The sequence below is a fragment of the Bufo gargarizans genome, unplaced genomic scaffold (assembly GCF_014858855.1).
Source record: "Bufo gargarizans isolate SCDJY-AF-19 unplaced genomic scaffold, ASM1485885v1 original_scaffold_1377_pilon, whole genome shotgun sequence".
In the NCBI taxonomy this organism is placed as follows: domain Eukaryota; kingdom Metazoa; phylum Chordata; class Amphibia; order Anura; family Bufonidae; genus Bufo; species Bufo gargarizans.
The window spans coordinates 64,102-78,854 of record NW_025334328.1 but is presented as its reverse complement, the minus strand read 5'-3'; the positions used below and the strand labels follow the sequence as shown (position 1 = coordinate 78,854).

The 14,753-nt window shown below is 44.1% G+C and overlaps 1 protein-coding gene across 1 annotated transcript in view; it reads right to left on the bottom strand.

Annotated features, from left to right (window-relative positions):
• The window catches only part of LOC122923229 (2-(3-amino-3-carboxypropyl)histidine synthase subunit 1-like), a gene marked incomplete at its 5' end in the record, with an annotated part of 94,255 nt that overhangs the window by 19,784 nt on the left and 59,718 nt on the right, over nt 1-14,753 (bottom strand). The window contains 2 exons of the mRNA XM_044273990.1: nt 4,476-4,632; nt 9,755-9,823. Coding sequence (XP_044129925.1) covers nt 4,476-4,632; nt 9,755-9,823 — 226 coding nt within the window. The remainder of the gene's footprint in view (nt 1-4,475; nt 4,633-9,754; nt 9,824-14,753) is intronic.

Genomic DNA, 14,753 nt, shown 5'->3' with positions numbered 1-14,753 from the left:
AGGTAAACGGTGTAGGAATTACAACAGTTTGCATATGTGCCTCCCACTTGTTAAGGGACCAAAAGTAATAGGACAGAATAATAATCATAAATCAAACTTTCACTTTTTAATACTTTGCAAATCCTTTGCAGTTAATTACAGCCTGAAATCTGGAACGCATAGACATCACCAGACGCTGGGTTTCATCCCTGGTGATGCTCTGCCAGGCCTCTACTGCAACTGTCTTCAGTTCCTGCTTGTTCTTGGGGTATTTTCCCTTCAGTTTTGTCTTCAGCAAGTGAAATGCATGCTCAATCGGATTCAGGTCAGGTGATTGACTTGGCCATTGCCTAACATTCCACTTCTTTCCCTTAAAAAACTATTTGGTTGCTTTTGCAGTATGCTTTGGGTCATTGTCTATCTGCACTGTGAAGCGCCGTCCAATGAGTTCTGAAGCATTTGGCTGAATATGAGCAGATAATATTGCTCGAAACACTTCAGAATTCATCCTGCTGCTTTTGTCAGCAGTCACATCATCAATAAATACAAGAGAACCAGTTCCATTGGCAGCCATACATGCCCACGCCATGACACTACCACCACCATGCTTCACTGATGAGGTGGTATGCTTAGTATCATGAGCAGTTCCTTCCCTTCTCCATACTCTTCTCATCACTCTGGTACAAGTTGATTTTGGTCTCATCTGTCCATAGGATGTTGTTCCAGAACTGTGAAGGCTTTTTTAGATGCCGTTTGGCAAACTCTAATCTGGCCTTCCAGTTTTTGAGGCTCACCAATGGTTTACATCTTGTGGTGAACCCTCTGTATTCACTCTGGTGAAATCTTCTCTTGATTGTTGACTTTGACACACATACACCTACCTCCTGGAGAGTGTTCTTGATCTGGCCAAGGGTGTTTTCTTCACCAGGGAAAGAATTCTTCGGTCATCCACCACAGTTGTTTTCTGTGATCTTCCGGGTCTTTTGGTGTTGCTGAGCTCACCGATGCGTTCCGTCTTTTTAAGAATGTTCCAAACAGTTGTTTTGGCCACACCTAATGTTTTTGCCATCTCTCTGATGGGTTTGTTTTGTGTTGTGTTGACAGCAACAGATTCCAAATGCAAATAGCACACTTGAAATGAACTCTGGGCCTTTTATCTGCTCATTGTAATTGGGATAATGAGGGAATAACACACACCTGGCCATGGAACAGCCGAGAAGCCAACTGTCCCATTACTTTTAGTCCCTTAACAAGTGGGAGGCACCAGGGCCGTCTTTAATATTGATTGGACCCTGGGCAAAAATTTACTTAGGCCCCCTGGATCCCGCCTTCCCACACCTTAGCAGGCAATCATGCCCTCCACCACAACACACACACAAAAAATCCACACATCTGGTAGAGTACAGTGAATGACTGTAAATACTTCCAGTTCTGAAGACTCCAGCGGCTCAGGATCAGTGCTCTGGGCAGCTGGGCTCAGGCTGGAAGTGGGCACCACTCTGCAGGAAGGAGACCAGGGCTCGGCTCACCCTAGTGTTACAGTGCACCCCACAGTATGCAGTATAGCACCCTATAGTATACAGCACCACACAGTATGCAGTATAGCACCCCACACTATACAGTACCCCACAGTAGATAGTAGAGCAGTATAGCAGCCCACAGTATACAGCACCCCACAGTATACAACATCTCACAGTATACAACACCTCACTGTATACAGGACCCCAAACTATACACGATACAGCCCCCCACACTATACAGTACAGCAGTATAGCACTCTACACTATACCGCACCCACAGTATACCAACCCCCACAGTATACAGTACAGCAGTATAGCACTCCACAATATACAGCCCCCCACACTATACAGGCCCTCCCCACTATACAGGCCCCCCCCCACACTATACAGGCCCCCCCACAGTATACAGGCCCCCCACACAGTATACAGCCCACCACAGTATACAGCCCCCCCACACAGTATACAGCCCTCCCACAGTATACAGCCCTCCCACACAGTATACAGCCCCCCACACAGTATAAGGCCCCCCACAGTATACAGCCCCCACACAGTATACAGCCCCCCACATAGTATACAGCCCCCCACATAGTATACAGCCCACCACACAGTATAAGACCCCCCCCCCCACAGTATACAGGCCCCCACACAGTATACAGCCCACCACACAGTATACAGCCCACCACACAGTATACAGCCCCCAACACAGTGTACAGGCCCCCACACAGTGTACAGGCCCCCACACAGTATACAGCCCCCCCTCCTGCTAGGACCTGTGATGACCTCATAGCCATGTGACCAGTAATTGCTAGGTTACTGGTCACATGGTGATGATGTCATCTAAGGTCCTAGATCACAACGTTAAAGTACATAGACAGCTTGACACCCGGGGCAGTAGCTAGCAGGGCTCAAGAGGCAGCTGCCTTGGGCCCCCCAGGAGCAACTGGGCCCGGGGCAGCTGCCCCTTTTGCCCCTTGGTAAAGACGGCACTGGGAGGCACATATGCAAACTGTTGTAATTCCTACACCGTTCACCTGATTTGGATGTAAATACCCTCAAATTAAAGCTGACAGTCTGCAGTTAAAGCACATCTTGTTCGTTGCATTTCAAATCCATTGTGGTGGTGTATAGAGCCAAGAATTTTAGAATTGTGTTGATGTCCCAATATTTATGGACCTAAAACTACTGCTATCAAAACGCATAGAAATAAAAGCTTTTCTCTGGTATTTCTATAGAAATAAGCAATTCTATGGTATTTGAGGCCAAAACTGGCCTCCTGCTATACCTTGCACGGTGGAAAATAATGGCAGTCCTGTCTGCTGACCACAGCGCCCATCATATTGGCAATACACATGCAGACACTGCAGTCAATCGGGCTCCAATATATTGTCTGTGTACTGATGCGATTGTGGCTCTCAGGAAGTGATTCTAATGACGAGGCCTCATTTCAAGCACAAAGAAGGAGTAACAGGCCCGTGACCCAGAAGGACAACCTGTCCTCTCCCTGTTGGTTTGCATGACTTTAGAGGGAAATCATTTGATTTTTATCAGGAAGGGCAAGGGATTTTAGTACATTTTTTATTTAGTTTCCCCCGCAGGCCTCTGGTAGGCGTATTCACCTTGCTTTCCCTTTGTGTTAGTGTCGCCTGAGCTCACTTGAGCCTCTAGTGCTAATGTCGTTAAGGGTTCACAGCCACTAGCATGCAATGATGCAGACCTCACCAGCCACTAAGCAGTTCATCTCGGTATAGCGTTATATTACTATTATCTTACACATACACATCAGTCTGGGTGACAAGAGAGCATTTTATTAGAAAATGTGCTTCTCCGTCTACCTGGGCCTGGGGACAGGGTGAGGATGACGGATTATTTAGTGCACAGTGACTCCCTTGTCATGCGCCCCTCCTGCGTGAGCCGCCACCGGAGAGACCCTGTCTTGATTCCCAGGCTGGAAGTTAATTAAGCCCCTCTGTTTTCCAAATGGGATAGGAGTGAATGGATAAATAACCAACAATAACCATTCCAAGTTCATTTAATGAGAAGTGCAAATAATAATTGCGGTTCTGTAATTGCAGCCAATAGATTAATGAGGCCTGTCCTCGTTACACAGGATAGACAGAGGAATAGTCATTAGCAGGAACGCGACAGGGTGCTGCTGGGAGCTAAAACAAAAGACCCTGGTACAGCATACAGACCTAATCATATTCCCTCTACGGAGGCACAGCTATTCCTCTACCCCCCCCAACCTTCAGTCACTATACTCCTACCCTCATCATCTCCACACCACTCACATCATTCTTCAGCCTCATTCACACATACTGTAGCATGATGCAGACACATCTAGACCTTCTACCTGCTGCTGCCTGGTATCACACAGCTCACCCAGTGATCTCCGGCACATGGCATACATGCCATGCAGGGACTCATTAAAATGGGCGCATGTGTCCAGTTTAATGATCTGCATGGGGGACTAGGAAAGCAGAGGCCAAATGACCCACTGCTCCTAATTTGCAAAAGAAAAATGTAAATGAGAAGAAGAAGAAAAAAATAAAATCTTTGTGGAGATTAACCAAGACTAAAAATGTATTCCTGTGAAGGAGGGAGGGTCGATTCATGGAAGCGGATTATGTTCATGTGGAGAAAAAGAGGAGGAGAGCATACACGAGTGATGATCTGTCCTGCAAGAAGGGTTTAACCATCAGACCCTCATTGGGGTCTGCAGAAACGGCATTATCTAGCCCGCTCTGGCGGGGAAAGGGTTACAAATGGAAGAAATCACAAGTTCCTTTAACTTCAGTCATCATCACATACTTCAGTGTCAAATCCTCTAGCGATTTTTAATTAATGAGAAACCACATTTGTAAAGATGAATACTGAGCATCTTAAAGAGGTAGCGACAGGTGTGCGCATAATAAATGGCTGGAAAATCAAGAGGAGAGGTATAATTGTACAACAGCACGGAGCCGGGAAAGTGCTTACCTCAAGTATTTTGGGGGATCCTTGTCGCCCCAAAGTACCAAGAATGAGGCCCCATGTTTTAGCTCTCGCAGCCGATGAAATGGCATTGCCTCGATTTTTTAGCATGCTGCTGTGATCGTAATACTCCCGCGAGAAAACCTTACTATATGGATCGTACCTATGTAAAGACAAAGTGAGAAAGCCTTACTACATAGATCATACCAACAGTATGGAAAGATATAAAGTGAGAAAACGTTATTAAATGGATCATAACCATGTCAAGGTAAAATGAGAACACTTTACTATGCGATTCATACATATCTATATGGGCCATACCTATGTAAAGATAAAACATAACTCTATGGATCATAACTATGTAAAAACATGAAGTGAGAAAATATTACTATACGGGTCATCACCATGTAAAGGTACATCACATGGATCATACCTATGTAGAGTGAAGCATGGTGTCTGGTAAAAGTACTGGAGGGGGTGTATATCTCACCCAGAATGCTCAGATGGTTGAAGTAAAAGATTTTGGGAAATCTGGGTGGTTTCAGCAAAGTGTAGATTGCTGAGGCACTTTATTGGGCCTGGATTTTTATGGAATGGCGTGTAGGTGTTGGTAATGGGACTTTCCCCTAAGCCTGAGGCAAACCCAGTGTAGATGCTGGGTTCATTACTGTGGGGATAAATAAAGGGCTGAAATTTCGTTCAGGCCTCTTTCACACGAATGATGCGGATTGTTTCAGGAAAAAAAAGGTTTTCCGGAGCTCTGATGCAGACAACCACACACACGCAAAGTCGGATGTGTCCTCCATCTCACTGATGAAGCTCTGAACCAGTTTCTTCTGCTGCTGAAGTCTCTATATGTATGTCTAGTCTGTGCAAGATCAGTACTGACAGGAGTGGGAACGGACTAGAAAGCACAGCCCTAGTGTGTGCAGCATCAGTATTGAATGGGGCCTACTAGAAAGAAGGTCCCATCGGTGGATCCTCCGCTTCTCCGATTTGCCAGTCCGAGCATGTACAGTACATAGTTATTACCAAAGTACATGAAGTAAGTGATCTGTAGTTATACCATGTCTTACAGCCCATTCTCACTCATTCACCGATGTATTCTGAATTCTACTGACAGGTCCTTAAAAGCTTAGTTGAGATTCTCTAACACCAAGTACTCCACTAAACACAATCTTCCTACATCACAGCAGTGGACACCTCTCAACACAAACCAGCAGGACATAATCTATAAAGACACTGGACCTGCAGGAGACTGCTGGAAATATGAGGGAAGAAGCAGAAAAAAACAATTCAGAATGGACCTCTAGGATGAAATGGACTGCAAGACACAATGTAACTACATCAGTCCAACGTTACATGGAGATCATTGGTGTGGTTTAAAGGGGACATGTGAACTCCGTCAACTTATTTTAGTAAATACTTGTATGTTACATGAATTAACAATTTTACAGCATCTTTTCATAGAACATTTTACCATTCCTTTGTTATTCCTGATGAAAATGAAAGAAGAAATTAAGAACTGGGTGTTACCATTCAGAGAGGCGAGTCTCTACACAGTCAGCCCTGACTGAACAATGTCAGGGTGTGGAGGGACTCATCCCCAACTTCTAACGATCAGTTGTGAATGTACGGTATTCATACATTTCTGAGAATAATAATACAACATAGAGGTCTAAGAAAAGATGCCCCAGAATTGTCAGGCCGTGTTGATATCTCTGTTAGCGATGATTCAGCATAAATGCAATGCCAGCTGTCGGCCGGACAAAAACCACTGCATGCTGGATCGTATTATAGTTACTAGAGCTCTGGCGGTGATCCGTTGAATCTGGCAATGCTGGATCCGGTGAACACCAGCAGGCTGTTCTCTGCTAGAGCCCTGCCGGAAACGTCCACCAGAGATGCGAATGTGCCTTATATCATAGTGAATTCAAGTATATATTAAAAAAGGTAAGTCAGGAGAGATAACAGGTCCTCTTTAATCCTATCAATAAGCTCCCCCTATAACACAATTTACAGGTCCAACCTATTAAACCGATCCTTAAAGTTGAGCACACCCCATCTTCTGCACCGACTGAAAACAAAAGCCTTAAAATTCACAAATAATGGATGATGCCGATTCTGAGCATTTAGCCCATTGTCCCGGCCCTTATCCCTCCATTAACATGTGTTGATCCAAGTTTCTCAACACATTTTGAATAATTCCAGGGCTTTCACACAAGATTTCCGAAAATCCATGTGTTTAGTTCCAGTGTGAACTAAGTGTTCTTTACCTGAGCCCCAGATTAACAATGCATTCAATACACCAAGTACAATCCCTCTTTAGTGTAATCTGAATAGGGCAGAGTTCAGGCCAAGACATTTTTGGAACACCAACCCAAGGAAGGAACGACAAAGCAGATGAACTGGTACGACCTATTATATACAGAACTCGGCAACAATCTTCACCGTGGGCCCACACACTGCGAATCTGTGAAACATTTGTTCAGGCACCATATTCAGAAACGCAAGTCTGGTGTGTAATGCTTTAAACCCTGGGAATGATCAAGAAACAAGCCCAGCTCAGCATGCACATTATTTATGGAGGATAAAATGTGGAATATTTAAAATGCATCTCATAGAGATACGCTGAAAATGTGAGCCAAGGAAATAAACAGATGCATCTGCAGCCGAACACCAGCATCAAGGGCAAGAAATATGCAAAAGTGAGTAAATCTCTTCAACCTGCTACTGCTAAGAGGACAAATAAAGGGATATTTGAGCTATAATTATGGGAAAACGCTAAACACAAGCATACATTTTCATAGGTCATATCCGTCACTTTTGGATGTCTGGAAAAGCCATTTAATGTACTCTAAAGCTAGCGGTATTCATGGCGCATACGTACATATAGAGCAATGGTATACGTTTAGTGTCTAACCCATCAAAGCTCAGAAATGAACCACGCACTTGTATGTAGCTCTCAGGGGAATCAATCACCTCTGGAAGGCCTAATAAGTACAGTAATGCTTGTGTAGAACGCCTGACGCCGACTCCGGATCAGAAATTTGTATGTCGATACTCGCCCCCAATCCACTGCTGAGCACCCGCAAATGCGTTGAGAGGACTCCTGTGCATTTACGTATCTGTTTTGCGGTCCACAAATGGCAGATCTGCAAAACACAGATACCGGCCATGTGCGTTCTGCATTTTTTTGCGGAAACGACCAGCCCTATGATAGAAATGCCTATTCTTGTTTGCAATTGCAGACAAGAATAGGACATGTCCCATATTTCTTGTGGGGCCACAGAATGGACATACAGATGCGGCAGCACACAGCATGCTGTCCTCATCTTTTGTGGCCCCATTAAAATGAATGGGTCCACATCCGTTCAGCATTTGCGGACATAAATATACGGTCATCTGAATGAGCCCTAATGGAGAGGACTCCAGGAGAAGGCTGGTTTGCGGGCACATAGCAAGGGAATGGATTACTGATCTGGATTCAACAGCAGGTGTTCTAAACATGTATTATTGTACCTAAACTTGGAGCCCGCTCACAAGCGCAGTGGGCAGCATGGCCACTGTGTGCCACCAGGGCTAATGTATGCGGTCGATGATGATGTCAATCAAACACATTTAACCCCTCAGATACCACAGACAAGTGTGACCACGGCATCTGGGAGAGCAAAAACTTGGAAGCGCACACCCCAGGGCATGCACTGGCATCACCTAGTAGGGAGCCAGATAGTGTGCGCTGCAGCCTCGGTCCTCCTGAATGATCTGGGTCCATGAGAGAAGCACTCTGATGATCGCTTGTTCAAGTTCCCTATGGGAACGATAAAAAAAGTGTACAAAAAAGGTATTTAAAAATATAAAAAAATTCAAATCACCCACCTTTCCCTCAATTTTAAATAAAAATAGATAAACAATAAATAATTATTGTGGGCATCACCATGTACAGTCAAACTTTTATAATATTAAAATATTCATCCCATATGGCGAAACAGGAAAAAAGTCAAAATGGCCAATTCGCCATTTTTTGGTTGCTTCAACAATTTTTTAAAATAAATGATGTCAATGAAAAGTGCAGATTGCCCCGTAAAAAATAATCCCTCACACAGCTCCGTGCACATAACTACAAAAAAGTTATAAGGGTCAGAATATGGCAATGAAAACATAAAAAACTTTTTATTTTTCAAGGTTTTTATTTTTCATAGTATTTCAAAACCCAAGAAAAACTTGACAAAAGTGGTATTGTCGTAATTGTACTGACCCAGGGAATGAAAGTAACCGGTCAGTTTTACCACTTAGGGAACGCTGTAAATTCCACCCCATTTGGAATTCTTCCAGCTCCCCACTACATTGTATGCAATATTAAATGATGCCATTAGAAAGAACAACTTGTCCCACAAAAAACAAGCCCTCATACGGCTATGTGAATGGAAAAAATAAAAGTTATGGCTCAAGAAAAATAGGGGGGGCTCTTCTATGGGAGTTGGACTTCAGAAAATAGGTGAGCAAGCTCACTTGGCTATTTTTAGAAGTCCCATAGCACTAAATGGAGAGCAAGCACACCCACCTCTCTATTCACTGCTATAGGACTGCTGGAAATAGCTGAGCCAGCACTCCCATAGCAATGAATAGAAGGTGGCTGCATATGCACAGCTGCTCTCCCTTTACTTCAAGGACCTTGTTCTGGAGATAGGAGTGGGTCCCACAGGTGGGACCTGCACCTATCTGACACTGATGTGCCAGATCACTTGTACTGCAGATCTATGAGCGTTCTATGTGCAGTGTGGTCCTAAAGGTTCTATAGTATCCTGGAGTGTCTATCAAAAACGTGACATCAAAGCTCTGCCTAGTAAGAATACAGGGGGTCATTTATGAACAGATATGCGCCACTTTTGTGGCGTATATCTGGTGCACATTCTGTTGCATGCCATGTTGCTGCAGAATCTGCGACTCCTTCCCCGCTGGCGCTAGGTTTACAAAAGGGGGTGTGGTGTGGAAGAGGACAAGCCGGCAGGCCGGTCTCATTTACCATTTTCTGCGCCTGGGTTAGGTGTAGAAAATGGTCTAAATGTAAGACAGCTCAGAAGCTGTCTTACACTTAGAACTGGTGGTGGACCGTTATGTAGAGGAAAACTGGGATTTGGCAGTTGTGGCGCCAGGTAGGATCAACGTCTTCTACTTGATATTTTTTACTGTTAGATTTTATGTAACTATGGTGGGATTTTTCATCTTCTGTGTGGACAGGAACGGAATGGTAAGGAACAGAAAATTAATCATAATGTCAATACCTGAAAGCCTTCGTGTCTGGGTTGGCAATCATTACTGACTCCAGATGAAAGCGACCATCACCCAGATACCTACAAACAAAAAACAGGTATTAAAATCATAAAATGTCAGGAAAAAATTAAGACAAACGAGTGAATAACAGTGGAATCTTTTGGAGACAAGTGCACCTATATTTAATTCATATGTTCACAGTCCATATTCTGGATGTGTTCCTCAGCTTCTCAGAGAATCATTGGGATCCATAATACTGTGAGTTCAGGTCATTAAAACATGGTCGAGCTGGGAAACACATTTCCAGTGGTGTAAATCTGGCCCTAGTGGCCTGTTCATTATGACCAGAAAGAACAGTGTGAGGGCAGATCACTAGGAGGCGTGAGGTGAAATTATTGAGCAACTAACAAAGTTTGTAGTACAAGACACAATGGATAGATAACATAATTACTCAAACATTGAATGTGGAATGTAGATGACGCATCTGTACTGGTAATGCAAGACTGAATGCTGGAGATAAGCAAAAGGGGTTAGAATTGGTCAGGCAAATAGATGTGTAGCAGTCCCATAATAGAGACCAAATCAGAGACCAGTGTCTCAATGTACAGTACAATGGCTATGGGCAAAAGTTGGGCAAACTAAATATTAAAAAGCTGGTTTTAAGAGAATAAAAATGTTCACAGTACAAGAAATGCAGTACACATCCTTAATCTGGAATCAATAGGCCCCATAACCCTACAGATTCCTCAATATTCCAGATATTTGAAGCATTCAGAATTTTGGCACCCTTGCACATTGGGGTGCACTACCCAAGTAGTATTGTTATATTAAGCTCTATGATGGCGTCGTAGCCTGTATAGCCATGTGGCTCCCAGATTATTCTGTGAACCATGTACACAGGGGCGGATTGGCCATAGACCTTACAGGAAAGTTTCCAGGTGGGCCGATGCCCAGTGGGCCGCCTGGGCCCTCCTCACGGCCCGCCAGTGGAGGTTTTTTGGGATGTATTTTGTGCTGCTGGCAGTATTTTGTGATGGACTGTGGTATCTGGCTCTGTTGGGGTGGTATAATGTGCCACAATATGGTATTTCTGACCCTGCCTTCCATCAGTTTGGACCCAACTACAAAATGGGGCCACTTTTAGCATTTTTTTTCAGGGCCACTTTTAAGTTCCTAGGTCCACCCCTGCATGTACAGTACTTTCCATGCTTTCTTGCAGTATAAATGAATGATATCCTGGAGGTTCTTACATGGAAATAATCATCCCCACCTACTATGGGTGCCAACATTATATACATAATGTGTGGAAATATTTTAAGTTCCTTTTTCATGGAGAACTGTATTCAGACATCTCCTCAATGGAGAACTGCACGGATAATCCCTCTCTCTCTCTGTTCTGTGTGCAGGAAAGATCACGGAGCACTAATAAGTGTTGAATTGAGGTAGACGGGTATAATACAGGATTAAGGATCAGATGCTGATCTTCCTTCCCTTAAGCATCCTTGGATAGACAATGTCAGAAATAATTAGGTATTCCTGTAGCCTCTTCACTAAAACTATTTCTCCCTTCTAATAATGAGCTCTGTTACAAGCATCACCTTGACTGGCCTCTGTCTAAACTCTAGTGTCCTCTCCACATTGAGCACATACATAGCATCCATGGATGCTGCACACAGTGTGACGTCCTGACATCCTTGGACAAACATTCATTTCACGTTCTTTAAGATATATCTTTGGAAAAAGACAACCCCAGAAGTCCACTACATGTCTTGCACATACGAAATGGGGCAACTACTCAAAGCGTATCCTGGGACAGCGTGGTTCTGTCAAAATTATAGATGTCTCTAAGAAACACAAGCGTTTGGTTTCATATCGTAGGTTTCAGTGTCTTTGTAGAAGATGTGTGCGTATGTATAACAGAAATACTCCTGTGAATAGCAGCATATCAGTTTATAGAGTACATTATTAAATATAATATACTGAAGACATTCACAAGACATGTGATACCACAGTAACCCTTTCTGAGATGGATCAATAAACAAGAAAGCAGTCTTTAACTTCTTGTAGTCCTCCTGGTTCCAGGATCTGATGCTGTGCAACATGATCCTTTCTGAGGCTGCTTCATTCAACCCAGCCAGGTCTCTCACTAATAGCCTGAGTGTTAGCACAGATCAGCCCTACTCTGGTTCTGACCAGTTCCTGTTCGTAACTCCCAGCCTGGACCCTGACTCTACCTTTGTCTGCTTCTTCTGTTAAAACACTCCAGTCTGGTCTTCCTGGCTCCAACCCACTGCTCCATCTCACCACACTCCAGACAGGTCCTCCTGATTGTAACCCATGGCTCCAGTGTGGTCCTCTGGGCTCTGACGCATGGCTCAGTCTGACAGTCCCAGTTTGGTCCTCCTGGTCTTGACCCATGGTTCTGTTAGTCTACACTCCAGTCTGCCTAGCTTCATAGCTACCTATGTAACACCAGATCCAGTGATTGCCTTGTGCTCCCTGTAGTTACTGTGTTTCCACCAGGTTGTTAGGATTCCTCTGATTTTCCAAAAAGATGCATCAGGTATTTGACTTCATATGATTTGGCCTTTGCTGTCTGTGGGTTCTTTAGGGGGACAATAATATTAGGGTGAGTTCACTCTGTAGAGCGCAGCAGAATATGTTGGGGATCCAGGATCCACTGGCAATCTGTCTATTGAATGTGCAGTCTAGGAGAAAGAAGGATTGGTTAGCGTGGACTTGTACCTGTCTAATTCCTACTTTCCTTTGACTGATAAGGGTTACGTCTCTTGAAAGTGGATCCTTACAGGACTGCAACTGGTTTGGTGCAGGCTAGACTGGGGCGCAGAGTCTAAGGGATCTCCTGGTTTTCACCCTTAGACTTGGCTGCATAGTGATCCCCAGATTAAAGTCCTCAGAATAGTCAGCAGTTTACAGCCAGGCACAGCAGTGATGACAGAACCAGAAAAAAGGAACAAAGCTAAAGGTCATCTTGAGACAGGCGGGAGTGCTAACCACCAGATCTGGCGTTACATACAGTAGGTAGCTATGGATCTAATGCAAACTGGCAAGTAACTATAATTGTATTTCAATCTTATTCCAGATACGGTGGGAATGAAGAGATTATCTTGTCTTCCCTAATGTCAAAATGTCTATTTTCGTTAGAAAAAATAACTTGCATGACAGAAACATGAGGTGTCAGAGATTCCAGCTGCAGCATATAACATGAAGGGGTCAGACATTGATCCGTTATGACACTGATGGACAGAGCAGCCTGACAATAGCATACAACAGCCGTGGCTGCATTTATAGGATTTACTGCCTTGGTCTCTATAGCGGACTACTGATCTAAGCCAATAAACTCACTGCACCAGATGCCAATTTTCTCCTATGGATTATCCAATCATGCACAGCGTGTCACAGTGACAAACACATCCATACAAAGAGCCAGCTGCTCGAAAGGCTGACTTCTATTCCGTTTACAGGTGTGGAGACGGAGGGTTTCGTAAGACACCGAAGCAAGACGTTTGATTCCTTTCCAGCACTAGGCCAGAAATGTCTGGAAGAGAATACAAACTTCACTTTCCCATATTTGTATGTAAGTAGTCAGGCCATGTAAGACACCGGACAATGTCTAAAGCATTCAGCTTCCTCTGATCATATCGACGAAACGTGCTCCCCCCATAAACCAGGCACAGATCAATGGCTTTTAAGGAGGATGTGTCGCCTATATTTATTTTCACTAATTAAAACCAGATAGTGAAACAGATTCCCTTTTTTTCTAATCAGTGTTTTCTAAAAGGAGCCTGTCACCGGGAAATTCACTGTGATACCAGACACAATAGGTGGGGGTCACTTACAAAGTGTGTGCGCCAGTTTTCTGGCATACAAAAAATGCCAGTCTGTGTACAACTGGCATTTTGCAAAACAAATAAAAATAATATTTTTTTTTTTTACTTTTTTGAGTTTCTATGACCTTCTAGCCACATTCTTTAAAAAAAAAAAAAACAGGTAGAGCTTAGAGAAAGGAGCAAGGCCACTGCCGCCCGACACTCTAGGTCAGGGATGGCGAACCTTTTAGAGAACGAGTGCTCAAACTGCAACCCAAAACCCACTTATTTATCGCAAAGTGCCCACACAGCAATTTACCCGGAATACTACAGTCCAATATAGTATATCTTCCATGTACTTTATCCCTTAGCTATAATATCCTGCCTACATTCACTGCGCCGCCTGTGCCGTTCATAGTGCGCCCTGCGCTGATGAATGGCAGGAAAAGTCTAAGGCATATTGGTACACCATAGACTTTTTCCAGGGTGCAGGTGCCCACAGAGAGGGCTCCGAGTGCCGCCTCTGGCACCCGTGCCATAGGTTCGCCACCACTGCTCTAGGTGATCTAGATTTAAATTTCTAGTGTATTGACATCACCAATGAAACAAGTATAATAAACTGGCTGCATCTTACTTTTTTAGTAAATGACTCCCAAGGTCTTGTAGGGCTGGCTCAGCTGAATGGAATGATACTTGTCACTTAGTAATCCGTTGCTTCGTTCTGGAGAAAAAGCACTTTACATTCATATGCAAATGAGCTGTTGAGTGCACTGAGGGGCCGGCCCAAGCCACTCTGTGCACCCTTCTTCTCCTAGTCCCTCCTTCTCCTTGATCGGCAGGGCCAGGCAAGAGGACTGTCTCCACAAGCCATTCTGCTTGGTTTAGCAGTCATTTCCTTGTGACAGTTTCCCTTTAATTCTGTTTTCTGTACATGATTATAGGGGCAGCCATGAATCTGGCCTTAGAGATATTCTTTACAGCAGCCACGTGGGACATCAATTACAACAGATAGGAGGTGCATATTGACTTCTATGGGAGAGTTTTCTAGACATGTTCAGTGATCTGGGAAGAGGTCAATTTGGGTGGGGGTGGGGGTGTAGATAAGTGGCGAACATCACTCTTTGTGAATGCGGTGATCTGGTATTATCTCTATATAACTTATCTGTCACTGTAATCTTGC